This window comes from Dama dama, chromosome X, assembly GCF_033118175.1.
Source record: "Dama dama isolate Ldn47 chromosome X, ASM3311817v1, whole genome shotgun sequence".
NCBI lineage: Eukaryota > Metazoa > Chordata > Mammalia > Artiodactyla > Cervidae > Dama > Dama dama.
In genome coordinates this window covers 79,307,832-79,325,979 of record NC_083714.1, presented here as the reverse complement: position 1 = coordinate 79,325,979, position 18,148 = coordinate 79,307,832, and the positions used below count along the sequence as shown (strand labels likewise).

General features: G+C 38.0%; 1 protein-coding gene across 1 annotated transcript in view; it reads right to left on the bottom strand.

Moving 5' to 3' along the window:
* The window catches only part of HDX (highly divergent homeobox), a 213,577-nt gene that overhangs the window by 74,306 nt on the left and 121,123 nt on the right, over positions 1 to 18,148 (bottom strand). The window contains exon 5 of the mRNA XM_061136026.1: positions 3,371 to 3,517. Within this exon, the coding sequence (XP_060992009.1) occupies positions 3,371 to 3,517 (147 nt within the window). The remainder of the gene's footprint in view (positions 1 to 3,370; positions 3,518 to 18,148) is intronic.

Below are 18,148 nucleotides of genomic sequence, written 5' to 3'. Positions count from 1 at the left end.
TCTATAGGGATAAAGATTTCTGCACAGTCAATGACTTTGGCCATTTTTAACATCAATTATGCCTAAAACTCTTTTATATCAAATAAAATCCTAGCTAGGAATCCTGTGGTTATCTTTCATTTCAGGAGAGTATGTTTTCAGTAATATTCTGTCTCTGTGTCTCCTCTCCTGGAGTATGGGGTTTCAAGGAACCAGTATGACAATCCAAGGAGTCTGAAAGCTGTTTTCATGGTACATGGAGTTTATCAGTATCAGTGATAGATTGAATAAGAACAACAACAACAACAACAAAACCTCAGTGGAAAATTTGGAAGATAAATTTGAAGATATCTTATTGAAAGTATAACAAAAGAACGAACAGATTGAAAATGGAAATCTCAGGGTAACAGTTGTGGTCCAGGTGCAGAGTAATCAATTCAAGTTGGAGCATATTAGAAGATTCCAGGAAAATTTCTTTAAGATGATAAAATTGTTGCACTACCAAATGTGTATGAATATACTGAAAAGAGATATGTACAAGTGGGGAAGGGTATAAGGATAAATTAGTAGTCAGTACCTAGAAAATTAGCAAGCAAATATACAAAAACCAAAAAATAAGTAAATAATATACTTCAAGGAAACAAAATAATACTATGCAGAAAAGGACAAAAATAATATTATACTACATAAGACAAATGGTAAAGCATTTACATAGTCATAATAATGTTAACACTGAATATCAAACCAACTAAAATCAGGAAGTAATTATAATGTGAGAGTAAGAAGAGAAGAAAGATGCATTTAGGTGAAAAGGATCAACAAAGAGATCTTGAAAGAGTTAGAATACCTTGCATTTCATAGTAAAATATCAATCAGCAATGTCTAACACTGAAAAAAATCAAGAAACAATGATATAAACAGAAGAAACTGCTAGGTGTTCTCCAATATATTTATCCCTCATCCAATATAATAGAAAGTTTAGCTGGGCACATGGATCTCCATAATGTAACTACATTTGCTGTTTTCCTTGCAGTTAGATATGACTATGTGACTCATCTTTAGTCAATGGGATTTAAGTGAACGTATCTTGTAGCAGTTTCTGGGAATCCCTTTTAAAAGATAGCTGGTACACACTTTGTGCCTTCTTTCTCCTCACCTCTGTCATGCTACCTGAACCATAAATGTCATGATTTTGGACCTTGAGGACAAGAGCTACATCATAGGGATGGCAGAATGGAAGATGGAAGGCATCAGAATCTCTGAGGACTTCACAGGGCAGAACTGCCATGCCAGATCTAGATGTGTACATGGACTTGAAATATCTTGTTTAAAATATTTTAAAATAAATGCCTATTTATTTTGAGTCTTTTTGTTATTCACAGCAAAACATAATTCTAGTTAATAAAGAATTATTCACAGATAGAGGTAAATACCAAGGGAATCATCTAAAGGGTGGAAATAATTGATTCTGGCTGCCACAAAATGGTAGGAGGGGAGAAGTAAAGATTGTTGGTTTTGTAGCAAGTTCTACAGAACTTAACTCCTTAAGCTATGGGTGTATATAATTTTAATGAAAAACAATGACAAAAAAACACACCTTCTCTGTTTTTCCATAATTGTGGCATTCACTTAGGCTCCACATACCATGGTCCCACTCCAATTCCTCTTCAGTCACCTATATTCTTTTGTTATCTCTTTTGCTAGACTTCAAGCTCCTTAGAAATTGGATGTGTCTAATGTATTTCTATTTCCCAGTTCATATGTATAACACATAGCATGCTCTGTCCATGAAATCTCAAAGAGTCAGATACAACTTAGTGATTAAACAGCAGCAGCATGCTCAGTAAATACAGGATTTCATCTGACTTCTCATCTGAATCCTAAAAAAATAAAAAGCAAAGGTCTGAGCATGACAGTATTTATTTTGATAATATTATTTATTTTTAGAAATATGCTCTGATTTTCCCCTATATTTCTCCCTCTTTATTCATGTATATATGTATGAGAAAATATTTCCTCCTCTGGAAGAGCTCTGTATTATTTTTCCCTTTAATAGTAGTTACCTCTTGATTTTCTGGAATGATCCTTCAGTGTGAGCTGAAGACTACATTTACTTGCACACAAGAGCCAGCTGTTAGCATTTCTTCTGAAGACTCTTAAGAGTCCCTTGGACTGCAAGGAGATCAAACCACCCTAAAGGAAATCAATCCTGAATATTCATTGAAAAGTCTGATGCTGAAGCTGAACCTCCTATACTTTGGCCACCTGATGCAAAGAACTGACTCACTGGAAAAGACCCTCATGCTGGGAAAGATTGAAGGCGGGAAGAGAAGTGGACGACAGAGGATGAGATGGTTGGATGGTATCACCGACTCAATGGACATGAGTTTGAGTAAACTCCAGAAGTTGGTGATGAACAGAGAGGCCTGATGTCCATGGGGTTGTAGAGAGTCGGACATGACCAAGCAACAGAACATAACTGAACTGAACTAATACCACATGGGCTTCCCTGGTGACTCAGCTGGTAAAGAATCTGCCTGCTATGTGGGAGACCTAGGTGCTGGGAAAACAGCAGCTGCATATTAAGGAGTGAAATTAGAACACTGATGTAAGACTTGGACTATAAAGAAAGCTGAGCACCGAAGAATTGATGTTTTTGAACTGTGGTGTTGGAGAAGACTCGTGAGTGTCCCTTGGACTGCAAGGAGATCCAACCAGTCCAGTGATAGACTATAAAGAAAGCTGAGGGCTGAAGAATTGATGCTTTTGAACTGTGGTGTTGGAGATCTCCTGAAGAACGGAAAGGTTACCCACTGCAGTATTCTGGCCTGGAGAATTCCATGGACTGTATGGGGTTGCAAAGAGTCAGAAACCACACACAAAAATAAATTCAATGGATTAAAGACCTAAATATAAGGATGGATACTCTAAAACTCTTGGAATAAAACATAAGCAGAATACTCTGACATAAATCACAGCAAGCTCTTTATCAATCTACCTCCTAGAGTAATGAAAATAAAAACCAAAATAAACAAATGGCACCTAATTAAACTTAAATGCTTTTGCACAGCAAAGGAAACTATAAACAACATGAAAAGACAAACCTCAGAATGGGAGAAAATATTTTCAAACAAAGCACCTGACAAAGGATTCATCTCCAAAATGTATAAACCTCTAATGCATCTCAATATCTCAAAAAAAAAAAAAAAAGACCCAATCAAAAAATGGACAGATGTTATAAGTAGCTATTTCTCCAATGAAGACATGCAGGTAGCCAAAAAAGCACATGAAAAGATGTTCAACATCACTAGTTATTAGAGAAACACAAATGATGAAATTTTTAATATGACACTCATCAACTACAACATGAAAATTATTGAAAATCCCTTACCCGAACTATTTCACAGTCAACATTTAATTCAGTTGCAACTGCTTCAATTTTTTCTCGACAAACAGAGCCAAGGCTGGTCATGCCATTGTCCCAGTACTTCTTAAGAGTGGCTAAGTCTTGGTCACTGAACTGAGTGCGATCTTGTAGCTGTAAAGAACATTTTCAAAAATTAGAATAATCAATAATCAAATATTAAAGGGCATCATCAGAGCAAGATGTGCTAGGTTACTTTCAATGCATAAATTAATTTCATAATTCTTGCTCTGTGTTTCCCCATTCTGAAATGGACATTTTCATGGTATTTATTTCTATGAGATGAACATATGCTAGAATAAAATGGGTAAAAAAAGTTAACTGATAGTAATTAAGCAATGCTGATTTAAAATGGTTGTAATCACACAAACAATACAGGTAATTGTAGAAGATACAAATGCATTTTTAAAAGAAAATAATTTAAATCACTAACCATCCTGGAAATTACATATGTTAATTATAATTATATTCTCTCAAACTTTTCTCTATAATACATATATTTACACTCACACTACATATATTAAAAATTACCAGAGTTGAGATCATGACACAGTGCTGTCTTTTGATAAATTACTCTAGATTTATTATATGTAAGCTCCACTTAATGTTATAATTAATTAAAATGTTAAATAAGAGAAATGCAAGAAGATAATGTTCTTTATTTTTTTTCATTTATTTTTATTAGTTGGAGGCTAATTACTTTACAATATTGTAGTGGTTTTTGCCATACATTTACATGAATCAGCCATGGATTTACATGTGTTTCCCATCCCAATCCCCCCTCCCACTTCCCTCCCCATCCCATCCCTCTGGGTCTTCCCAGGACACCAGCCCTGAGCACTTGTCTCATGCATCCAACCTGGGCTGGTGGTCTGTTTCACCCTTGATAGTATACTTGTTTCAATGCTGTTCTCTCAGAACATCCCACCCTCGCCTTCTCCCACAGAGTCCCAAAGTCTGTTCTGTATATCTGTGTCTCTTTTTCTGTTTTGCATATTGGGTTATTGTTACCATCTTTTTAAATTCCATATATATGTGTTAGTATACTCTATTGGTCTTTATCTTTCAGGCTTACTTCACTCTGTATAATGGGCTCCAGTTTCATCCATCTCATTAGAACTGATTCAAATGAATTCTTTTTAATGGCTGAGTAATATTCCATTGTGTATATGTACCACAGCTTCCTTATCCATTTGTCTGCTGATGGACATCTAGGTTGCTTTCATGTCCTGGCAATTATAAACTGCTGCGATGAACATTGGGGTTAATGTGTCTCTTTCAGATCTAGTTTCCTTGGTGTGTATGCCCAGGAGTGGTATTGCTGGGTCATATGGCAGTTCTATTTCCAGTTTTTTAAGGAATCTCCACACTGTTCTCCATAGTGGCTGTACTAGTTTGCATTCCCACCAACAGTGTAAGAGGGTTCCCTTTTCTCCACACCCTCTCCAGCATTTATTGCTTATAGACTTTTGGATAGCAGCCATCAAGACAGTATGGTACCGGCACAAAGACAGACATATAGATCAATGGAACAAAATAGAAAGCCCAGAGATAAATCCACGTACCTATGGACACCTTATCTTCGACAAAGGAGGCAAGGATATACAATGGAAAAAAAGACAACCTCTTTAACAAGTGGTGGTGGGAAAACTGGTCAACCACTTGTAAAAGAATGAAACTAGAACAGCTTCTAACACCATACAAAAAAATAAACTTAAAATGGATTAAAGATCTAAATGTAAGACCAGAAACTACAAAACTCCTAGAGAAAAAACATAGGCAAAACACTCTCTGACATAAATCACAGCAGGATCCCCTATGACCCACCTCCCAGAATACTGGAAATAAAAGCAAAAAACAAACAAATGGGACCTAATTAAACTTAAAAGCTTTTGCACAGCAAAGGAAACTATAAGCAAGGTGAAAAGACAGCCCTCAGATTGGGAGAAAATAATAGAAAACAAAGCAACAGACAAAGGATTAATCTCAGAAGTATACAAGCAGCTCCTGCAGCTCAATTCCAGAAAAATAAATGACCCAATCAAAAAATGGGCCAAAGAACTAAACAAACATTTCTCCAAAGAAGACGTACAGATGGCTAACAAACACATGAAAAGATGCTCAACATCACTTGTTATCAGAGATATGCAAATCAAAGCCACAACGAGATAATGTTCTTTTAAAAGAGCAATCACATTTATGTCTTCAGAAAGTTTCAGAATAAGCCTTTCTTTTTAATTTTTAGCTTTTTTTTAAACCAAGTAACTTTGGACTTAATATATTGTTTTAATTCAATGAACCCTAGAGGTATCCCTAAGAACTAAGAAGCATGATAGAATAATGACCTTTATTTGTGAATAAGAAGACATGTAAAGAAAGATCAAAGGACTTATTCAACAGGGCACAGAGATATCATGGCAGTTAGAAATAGACATATATTTGATTTTTTCTGGTAGTTTTATCCCTATGAGGTCTCCAATTATTTCAAGGAGTGGTTAAAAAAATCTAAAAATTAACTGATTAAAAATATATATCCTGTAAAATCCTGTATGAGTATATGCGTGTTTGTGATGAAAGAGTGAGAGTGATGTGAAGGAGAGTTGGAAAATGCCTGTGAGAGTGAATGAGTAGAGAATAAAAGTGTCAAATCATGGCATGAACTATGAGGTTCTGTTGCTGCCTTCTGCCTAAGAATAAATGATCTGGTCCAACACAGAGGTTAGACTTTAAAACCTTCTTAGACATAAACAGTTTTGAACGTTTCCTCCCTAACTGAAATTTAAAATGGGACTCTCTTCTAAATTCAATTCAGGTAACAATGAAAGATAATGTATAAAACATGTAAACCATACTTAACAGAGTTATCAGAGCTAATACTGATATAATAATAAACAACAGGTGCAAATTTGTTTTAAAGCTACAATTTTTTAAAACAAATTTTAGCTATCAGTATGAAAAAGCAATATATGAATTCTCAGTTTACTACCAAGTAAATGAAGTTAGACTGTATAGTTAACATATGTCTCTCAGTAAGACATATAATATAGCTTTGCTTTGTGTGTTAATAAATTTCAACACCACCTAGCTCTCTTCTCCCTGCTATAGTTAAAAACAAACAAACCCTGATTAGTAACATCTATTACAAGTACTAGTACTAAATTACATGTTTACAGTAAAAGAATCAAAGCATGTCATCCAAGTTTCTTTTAATCAAGTAAAATAATGATCAAGTTATTTATAACATAAAAATTGTATGTGTCTTTCCTATATCGGAGTTTGGCAAGATGGCAGAGTAGAAGGGCGGTGCTCATCTTCTCCTGCAAGAACACCAAAATCACATCTAACTGCTGAACAACCATCGACAGGAAGCTGTTGGAACCCACCAAAAAAAGATACTCCACATCCAAGGACAAAGGAGAAGCAGCCACAACACGCTGGGAGGGGCACAATCATGTTTAAAATCAAGCTTCATACCTGCCAGAGACTCTCGGAGGGCATAAACAAAACCCTGTGGGCACTAGGATCCAGTGAAAGGAGCAGTGACCCCCCCACAAGTGAGAGTCATATCTGTCTGTGAGTGTTTGAAGCCCTCCTGTGGAAGCATGGGTCAGCAGTGGCCTGCTGCGGGGACAGGGCACTGGCAGCAGCAGTCCTGGGAGGCATAGTGTGATGTATAAGTTCTCTTGGAGGAGGTCACCATTAGCCCCACAACAGAGCCTCTGGGTGGGTGATCCACAAACTAGAGAACAATAATACCAAAGAAGCTTTTGCACTGTTACAAAAGTTCTAGGCTCGACAACAGACTTCCCAAGCAGGGGATCTGGCAAATCGACTGAGAATCCTCAGGGAATCTGACTTTGGAGTTCAGCAGGATTTGATTACAGAACTTCCACAGGACTGAGGGAAATAGAGACTCTTGGAGGGCATAAAAAACAGAGGAATCAGAGATCAAATTGTCAACACCCATTGGATCATAGAAAATGGGAGGGAAAATTTCAAAGGAATTACAGAAAAAACATCTGCTTCACTGAAAATGCAAAAGCCTTTGACTGTGTGGATCACAACAAACTGTCGATTGGAATACCAGACCACCTTACTTGCCTCCTGAGAAAGCTCTATGCAGGTCAAGAAACAAAAGTTAGAACTGGGCCTGGAACAACAGACTGGTTCCAAATTGGGAAAGGAGTACATCAAGGCTCTATATTGTCACCCTGCTTATTTAACTTCTATGCAGAGTACATCATGCGAAATGCTGGGCTGGATGAAGCACAAGCTGGAATCAAGATTGCTGAGAGAAATATAAATAACCTCAGATATAAGATGACACCACTCTAATGGTAGAAAGTGAAGAGTAACTAAGGAGCCTCTTGATGAAGGTGAAAAAAGAGAGTGAATAAGCTTGCTTAAAACTCAACATTCAAAAAAACTAAGATCATGGCATCTGGTCCCATCATTTCATGGCAATAAATGGGGAAACTATGGAAAAAGTGACAGAATTTATTTTCTTGGGTTCTCAAATCACTGAAGATGGTGACTGCAGCCATGAAATTAAAAGACGCTTTCTTCTTAGAAGAATAGCTATGACCAACCTAGATAGCATATTAAAAAGCAAAGACATTGCTTTGCCGACAAAGGTCCATATAGTCAAAGCTATGTTTTTTATCTTTTCCACTAGTCATGTACGGATATGAGGGTTAGAACATAAAGAAGGATGAGTGCTGAAGAATTCATGCTTTTGAACTGTGGCACTGGAGAAGACTTTTGAAAGTCCCTTGGACTGCAAGGAGATCCAATCAGTCAATCCTAAAGGAAATCAGTCCTTAATATTCATTGGAAGGACTGATGCTTTTTTTTTTTTTTTTTCAATTTTTCGGCGCTCAGCTTTCTTCACAGTCCAACTCTCATATCCATACATAATCTCTTAGCAACTTTCAAATGTGCAATACAATACTATTAACTATCCTCTGCAATAATCCCATGACTTAGTTATTTTATAACTAGAAGTTTGTACATTTGGCCCCTTTACCTGTGTCATCCACCTCCCAGCACCACCACCCACCTCTGGTAAGCACACATCTGATCACTTTTTCTAAGTCGGGCTTTTGTTTTGTTGTTGTTATTTTAGACTACAAATACAAGTGAGATCATATACAGTGCTTGGCTTTCTCTGTCTGATTTACTTTATTTTTTTTTTCATTTATTTTTACTAGTTGGAGGCTAATTACTTTACAATATTGTAGTGGGTTTTGTCATACATTGACATAAATCAGCCATGGATTTACATGTATTCCCCATCCCGATCCCCCCTCCCACCTCCCTCTCTACCCGATCCCTCTGGGTCTTCCCAGTGCACCAGGCCCGAGCACTTGTCTCATGCATCCAACCTAGGCTGGTGATCTATTTCACCCTAGATAATATACATGTTTCGATGCTGTTCTCTTGAAACATCCCTGATGATGAGGCTAAAGCCCCAATACTTTTGCCACCTGATGCAAAGTGCTGACTCATTGGAAAAGACTCTGATGCTGGGAAAGATTGAGGGCAGGAGGAGAAGGGGGACACCAGAGGATGAGATGGCTGGATGGCATCACCAACTCGATGGACATGATTTTGAGCCAGCTCTGGGAGTTGGTGATGGACAGGGAAGCCTGGTGTTCTGCCTTCTGTGTGGGTCACAAAGAGTCAGATGAGACTAAGCAACTGAAAAGCTCCTTTATTGTTTGTACAATAGTTGTGGGGTTGAAATTTTCAAAACCAGAGAGCAAAATTAATGGGAGCATGGTTCTAGGTAGATTGAAATAATTCATCATAACAGCCAGCATGAATATTCCCATATTTTTCCATTGCACCAAATTCTCCACTGCAAGCTAGCTTACATTATTGTTGAAATGGAAAGAATAATGAACAGAACACTGAACACACTCAGCAAGTTAATTTGTAATTCATTTAGAGGACATTCAAAGCTGATTCATCCCTTAAATTGAACTAAATAAAACCTGATTTGACTTGTTAGAAATGTGCTAGGATCTTAGCATCAGCAATGTTAAAGGTGACCTATTATGACAACGCCCATTAAGTAGAAGCTTATGGGGGAAAGGGAAATTATTTTTAAAGCTCCTAAGAGCATATTCTAACTAAGATAATAAGTAAGGTAATAAAAATCAACTAGCATTAAAACTGAATACTCATTTAGAGAAAAAAAATGTGTATACTTAAGGTGAATACTTCCCTGAGGAAACCTGAATATGAAATCAGTTTTGTCTCTTGAAGAGCTGTGAGCCATGCTTAGTCACTTAGTCATGTCCAACTCTGAGGCCCTGGAGTATGTAGCCATTCTCTTCTCCAGGGAATCTTCCCGACCCAGGGATTGACCCTGGGTCTCCTGAATTGCAGGTGTTATTCCTTACCATCTGAGCCACCAGGGAAGTCCCTTTTTATCTCTATTTGACTTAAACCACTTTCACTTTACAAGACATCCCTCAGCCTAAACTGCTGATTTAAGTGATGGAGACATATTAGTCAATTATCTTGCTGATTTTTGTGAGCAGTAACAAAGGTCTGTCTAGTCAAGTCTATGGTTTTTCCAGTGGTTATGTATGGATGTGAGAGAGATTGAACTGTAAAGAAAGCTGAGTGCCGAAGGATTGATGCTTTTGAACCATGGTGTTGGAGTAGACTCTTGCGAGTCCCTTGGATTGCAAGGAGATCCAACCAGTCCATCCTAAAGGAGATCGGTCCTGGGTGTTCATTGGGAGGACTGATGCTGAGGCTGAAACTCCAATACTTTGGCCACCTGATGTGAAGAGTTGACTCATTGGAAAAGACCCTGATGCTGGGAGGGATTGGGGGCAGGAAGAGAAGGGGATGACAGAGGATGAGATGGCTGGATGGCATCCCGACTCGATGGACATGAGTTTGGGTAAACTTCTGGAGTTGGTGATGGACAGGGCGGTCTGGCGTGCTGCGGTTCATGGGGTCGCAAAGAGTCAGACACCACTGAGCAACTGAACTGAACTGAACTGAACATTCTAGTAACCCTGGAAATCTAGGTTAAAGCTGAGGTTTGGCCTATGTGACGAGGTAATTATTTTGATTTCACTTGGATTATATTGTAACACAATAGAAAAAAATCTTCTGGCCTCTTCACCAATTTTAAGAACATTTCAAGGAATTTAGTTCTTTGATTTTTCCTTTTAAATAAAACTGAGTGACAAAATTCTGATATTGGGAAGCATAGTTTCTTGTTTTAAGTATGTGTCTTATTAGAGTTAAATGTAGACATGAATTATATATTTGTACTCAGAAGCAAATCCTTTTGAAATGAGAACTATTAAAAATGTTAAACTCAACTAACAGTTCCTTACTCCCTCAGTTTTCCATATGCTGTGGATTATTCTGTCATATCCCAACCATCAGTCCAGAGAGCAATGTATGCTGTTGCGATTTCAAACTAGCTTTGTGAAAGCTTATTCAATTTCCCTCTAGATAATGCTAGATAATGGGCTACTTAATAGCAGGTATCATGCCTTTTTGCTTTTATTCTCATTGTAAAAATGAAAGTAATTATGTACTTGTTTAACAAATTCAAACAGACAGAAATAAAATGAGCTACAATCTCTCTTCCTTTCTTAGGTACAAACTCCCAATCCTGACACCAAAGGCAACCACTGTCAGTAGCTTCCTGAGTAAATTTCCAAGGTAAAAATGTATATACACTTAGAAAAAACAAACCAATGATACTATAAACTTAACTTTTTTCACTTATTATATTTAGAAAATCTTTCCATATCATCACTATATCATGTGTATATCCTCAAGATACCATCAATATACTTCAATCATTTTAACTGCTACACTGTATTCCATCATATGGACACTATACGATTTACTTATGCAATTGTTATTTAATATTATCTAATTATGTCATACAGGCTGCTTCAAATCTTAAAAGATGATGCTGTTAAAGTGCTGCACTCAATATGCCAGCAAACTTGGAAAACTCAGATGAGGCGACAGGACTGGCAAAGGTCACTTTTCATTCCAATCCAAAGAAAACAATGCCACAGAGTGTTCAAAGTACAGCACAATTATACTCATCTCACATGCTAGCAAAGTAATGATGAAAATTCTCCAAGCCAGGCTTCAACAGTACATGAACCATGAACTTCCGTATGCTCAAGTTGGATTCAGAAAAGGCAAAAGAACCAAGATCAAATTGCCAACATTGGTTGGATCATAGAAAAAGCAAGAGAGTTCCAGAAAAACATCTACTTCTGCTTCACTGATGGTGCCAAAGCCTTTGACTGTCTGGATCACAGCAAACTGTGGAAAATTCCTAAAGAGATAGGAATACCAGACCACCTTTCTTGTCTCCTGAGAAATCTGTATGCAGGTCAAGAAACAGCAGTTAGAACCAGACTTGGAACAACAGACTGGTTCTAAATTGAGAAAGGAGTACATCAAGGCTCTATATTGCCACCCTTCATATTTAACTTATATACAGAGTACATCATGCAAAATGCCAGGCTGGATGAAACACAAGCTGGAATCAAGATTGCTGGGAGAAATATCAATAACTTCAGATACTCAGATGACACCACCCTTATGGCAGAAAGAGAAGAGGAACTAAAGAGCCTCTTGCTAAAAGTGAAAGAGGAGAGTGAAAAAGATGGCTTAAAACTGAGCATTCAATAAACTAAGATCATGGCATCTGGTCCCATCATTTCATGGCAAATAGATGGAGAAACAACAGAAACAGTGGCAGATTTTACTTTCTTGGGCTCCAAAATCACTGCAGATGGTGATTACAGTCATGAAATTAAAAGACACTTGCTCTTTGGAAGAAAAGCTATGAGCAAACTAGATAGCATATTAAAAAGCAGAGACATTACTTTGCCCACAAAGGTCCATCTAGTCAAAGCTATGGTTTTTCCAGTTGTCACGTATGGAGACAGTGAGAGTTGGACTATAAAGAAAGCTGAGCACCAAAGAATTGATGCTTTTGAACTGTTGTGTTGGAGAAGACTCTTGAGAGTCCTTGGACTGCAAGGAGATCCAACCAGTCCATCCTAAAGGAAATCAGTCCTGAACATTCATTGAAAACTGAATATTCATTGAAACCTGAATATTCACTGATGCCTGAAGCTGAAGCTCCAATACTTTGGCCACCTGTTGCAGATAACTGACTCATTGGAAAAGACCTGATGCTGTGAAAGATTGAAGACAGATGGAGAAGGGGACAACAGAGGATGAGATAGTTGGATGACATCACCAACTCGATGGACCTGAATTTGAGCTAGCTCTGGGTGTTGGTGAGGGACAGGCAAGCCTGGCATGCTGCAGTCCATGGAGTCACAAAGAGTCGGACACAGCTGAGTTACTGAACAGAACTGAACTGAATTATGTTATCTAATTTAGCTATCTAATGATAGACATTAGGTGATTTTCAGGTTATTGTTATTAAAATCAATGCTGCAATGGACATTCTGGTACATATTTTGCTTTATATTTGCAATTATGTATAACAGGAAATTCCAAGCCATGTGTTTCCAGTTCTTCAAGTTGACAAGGAAAGGACTCCCAACACCAGACAGATGAAACCACCATATATATGTGAGTCACATATACTCACAGCCTGTAAGAGGAGAACACTGTATGCCATACAGAAACATATGAGAATATTGAAAACAGAATGAACAAGCAAGGGCTGTGGTGTAACCCTGAAGCATGGTGAAACCTCTCTTTCCCATAGGAGGATGTGATCGACTTGTTTGAATCATTTTGTGGGCTAGCAGGGAACTGAAGCTTGCCATTCAGGGACAAATAGGCATTGGGTCTTGTCCCTGTGCTAAGGAGAGTTGTGTGAATATGGTATTTCATCTGTGGGAACAGGATGGGAAGGGGAGCTTGTGTTTAGGCCATAATTCAAGACCCTCTTGGCTTTTCCCAGATGTCAATACACAAATAATGTGGTAACTTAATTTTAGGTTTTACACCACAAAATGGAATTGGTTACCCAAAGAGTATGTGCATTTAAAATGTTTTTGTAAATATAGACAAATTGCCCTTGGATAAGGGCTGAAATATATGATAGTCCCTATTTTCCTGTATCTTTATCAATGCTAGGGATTATCCAACTTTATAATTATTACTAGTTTAGTGAAAGATTTTATCTTGTGGTTTTGATTTGTATTTCTTTAAATAAGACCAAGAGTTTTTGTATGCTTCTTGGCCTTATGAATTTATTTTTCTGAAAAATGCTTATTTAAAGTATAAACATGCATTTTATGCATAAAAATGCATAAAGATGCATTTTTTCTTTTTTTTTAATTTGTATACTCAGTGACAAGAACTGTGCTAAACATATGTTAGATGTCTTTTTTGCAAATAAGGGTACTTTTAATCATATGGAATATATTTTCTATGATTAGTAATACGTTGTGTAAAGTCACATGATGTGACTCTTTGTGACCCTATGGACTATAGCTCTCCAAGCTCCTCTGTTCATGGGATTCTTCAGGCAAGAATACTGAAGTGGGTTGTCATTTCCTTCTACAGGGGGTCTTCCTGATCCGGGGACTGAACCTACATCTCCTGCGCTGCAATCAGATTCTTTACCATCTGAGTAACCAGGGAATCCCCATAGTTCTTATAATTGTCTATATTTCTCCATTATTAATTTAAAAAATAATAAAATTAGGGAAAAGTTAGTTAAAAATAAATCAAAGTAGGAAGTCCACATATAAGAGTACAAATGAACGTATCTATAAAACAGAAATAGAGTTACAGATGTAGAAAACACACATATGGTTATCTAGGGGTAAGGAAAGGGAAGGATAAATTGGAAGATTGAGATTGTCATATACACACTACTATGGGCTTCAGTGGTAAAGAATCAGCCTGCCAATGCAGGAGATGCATGTTTGATCCCTGAGTCAGGAAGAGCCACTGGAGAAGGAAATGGCAACCCCCTCAAGTATTCTTGCTTAGAGAATACCATGGTCAGAGGGGTCTGGCTACTCCATGGGTTGGCAAAAAAGTTGGACACAACTTAGTGACTAAACAACAACACAACTATATATGAAATAGATAACTAATAAATACCTACTGTATAGCACAAGAAATTCTACTCACTACTCTGTAAAGGCCTATATGAGATAGAATCTAAAAAAGAATGACTATATATATAATTCACTTTGTTGTACACCTGAAACTAACACATTGGAAATCAACTAGACTGCAAGGGACTAGATCTGATAGACAGAGTGTCTGATGAACTATGGATGGAGATTCATGACATTGAACAGGAGACAGGGATCAAGAACATCCCCATGGAAAAGAAATGCCAAAAGGCAAAATGGTTATCTGAAGAGGCCTTACAAATAGCTGTGAAAAGAAGAGAAGCAAAAAGCAAAGGAGAAAAGGAAAGATATACCCATTTCAACACAGAGTTCCAAAGAATAGCAAGGAGAGAGAAGAAAGCCTTCCTCAGTGATCAATGCAAAGAAAGAGGAAAACAAAAAATGTGAAAGACTAGAGATCTCTTCAAGAAAATTAGAGTACCAAGGGGACATTTCATGCAAAGATGGGCACAATAAAGAAAAGAAATGGTATGGACCTAACAGAAGCAGATGATATTAAGAACAGGTGGCAAGAATACACAGAAGAACTATACAAAAAAGATTTTCGTGGCCCAGATAATCACGATGGTGTGATCACTCACCTAGAGCCAGACATCCTGGAATGTGAAGTCAACTGGACCTTAGGAAGCATCAGTACAAACAAAGCTAGTGGGTGGGAGAGATGGAATTCCAGTTGAGCTATTTCAAATTCTAAAAGATGCTGCTGTTAAAGTGCTGCACTCACTATGCCAGCAACTTTGGAAAACTCAGCAGTGGCCACAGGACTGGAAAATGTCAGTTTTCATTCCAGAATTAGATCACCAGCCCAGGCTGGATGCATGAGACAAGTGCTCAGGGCTGGTGCACTGGGAAGACCTCGAGGGATCGGGTGGAGAGGGAGGTGGGGGGGGGGGGCATCGAGATGGGGAATACATGTAAATCCTTGGCTGATTCATGTCAGTGTATGGCAAAAACCACTACAATATTATAAAGTAATTAGCCTCCAACTAATAAAAATAAATGGAAAAAAATAAAAAATAAAGAAAGACAATGCCAAAGAATGTCCAAACTACTGCACAATTGCACTAATCTCAAACGCTAGTAAAGTAATGCTTAAAATTCTCGAAGCCAGGCTTCAACAATATGTGAACCGTGAACTTCCAGATGTACAAGCTGGTTTTAAAAAAGGCAGAGGAACCGGAGATCAAATTGCCAACATCCACTGGATCATCAAAAAAGCAAGAGAGTTCCTGAAAAACATCTATTTCTGCTTTATTGACTATGTCAAAGCCTTTGACTGCGTGGATCACCACAAACTGTGGAAAGTTCTGAAAGAGATGGGAATACCAGATCACCTGACCTGCCTCTTGAGAAATCTGTATGCAGATCAAGAAGCAACAGTTAGAACTGGACATGGAACAACAGGCTGGTTCCAAATAGGAAATCAAGTACGTCAAGGCTGTATATTGTCACCCTGCTTATTTAACTTATATGCAGTGCACATCATGAGAAATGCTGGGCTGGATGAAGCACAAGCTGTAATCAAGATTGCTGGGAGAAATATCAATAACCTTAGATAGGCAGATGACACCACCCTTATGGTAGAAAGTGAAGAACTAAAGAGCCTCTTGATGAAAGTAAAAGGAGAGTGAAAGGAAGCTGTGATACATATACACCATGGAATATTACTCAGCCGTTAAAAAGAATTCATTTGAATCAGTCCTAATGAGATGGATGAAACTGGAGCCCATTATACAGAGTGAAGTAAGCCAGAAAGATAAAGAACATTACAGCATACTAACACATATATATGGAATTTAGAAAGATGGTAACGATAACCCTATATGCAAACCAGAAAAAGAGACACAGAAATACAGAACAGACTTTTGAACTCTGTGTGAGAAGGTGAGGGTGGGATATTTCAAAAGAACAGCATGTATACTATCTATGGTGAAACAGATCACCAGCCCAGGTGGGATGCATGAGACAAGTGCTCAGGCCTGGTGCACTGGGAAGACCCAGAGGAATCGGGTGGAGAGGGAGGTGGGAGGGGGGATCGGGATGGGGAATACGTGTAAATCTATGGCTGATTCATATCAATGTATGACAAAACCCACTGAAATGTTGTGAAGTAATTAGCCTCCAACTAATAATAATAATAATAATAATAATAATAAAGCTCAACATTCAGAAAACTAAGATCATGGCATCTGGGTCCCATCACTCCATGGCAAATAGATGGGGAAACAGTGGCAGACTTTAGTATTTTGGGCTCCAAAATGACTGAAGATGGTGCCTGCAGCCATGCAATTAAAAGATGCTTACTCCTTGAAAGAAAAGTTATGACCAACCAAGACAGCATATTAAAAAGCAGAGACATTACTTTGCAAACAAAGGTCTGTCTAGCCAAGGCTATGGTTTTTCCTTTAGTCATGTATGGATGTGAGAGTTAGACTATAAAGAAAGCTGAGGTCCAAAGAATTGATGCTTTTGAACTGTGGTATTGGAGAAGACTCTTGAGAGTCCCTTGGACTGCAAAAAGATCCAACCAGTCCATCCTAAACTAACTCAGTCCTGAATATTCATTGGAAGGACTGATGTTGAAGCTTAAACTCTAATATTTTGGCCACCTGATGGGAAGAACTGACTCATTTGAAAAGACCCTGATGATGGGAAAGATTTAAGCTGGGAGAAGAAGTGGGTGACAGAGGATGATGTCACCCTCTAGTTGGATGTCATCACCAGCTCAATGGACATGCGTTTGAAACTCCTGGAGTTGGTGATGGACAGGGAGGCCTGGCATGCTGCAGTCCATGGGGTCACAAAGAGTCGGATATGACTGAGTGACTGAAATGAACTGAATGTAGTTTGAGAGGATTCTCTTTTTTTTTTTTTTTTTTGTTTAGTTTAATTGGAGAATAATTGCTTTACAGTGTTGTGTTGATTTCTGCCATACATCAGCATGAATCAGCCATAAGTCCCCTCCCTCTTTAACCTCCTTCCCACTTCCCACTGCATCCCATCCCTCTAGATTGTCACATAGTTACCAGTTTGAACTCCCTGATTCATATATCAAATTCCCACTGGCTATCTATTTTACATATGATAATATATATATTTCTATTAGGTATAAAGTTAGACAAGTTAGACATGACCTAGAGTTAGACAAAGAATGGAGGCCTGGCTCAAAGGATGCAAGCCTGTCTCTAAACTCCATCCCAGACACACTCAGGAGAGCTCACAGATATGCTACAACATAACTACAAAGACTTTTCAACTCCTCCACATGTGCCCTAGGCACACAATGGATACAAAATGACCAAAGGGGTTTCTACAAGTAACCTTAGGCAGTTATAGGAGCCCATTAAGGACTCATGAATATTCTACACCTAATTATAACAAATAGAATTATGGGCAGACATTTGAGAAAATATAAACAATGCAGCCTGCTGTTACACAACTTATAATTGTCAATCAGCCTTGAGCATATGCCCATTTGTATTCACTTTCATTGACTGGTGGTGGGTACAAACCCTACTTTGAACCAGGTGTAAGCAAAAGGAGGAGACTGAAAATATAAAAGCAGGAAGCCCAGAGGACTTGACAGGAAGGATGAGGCGGACTC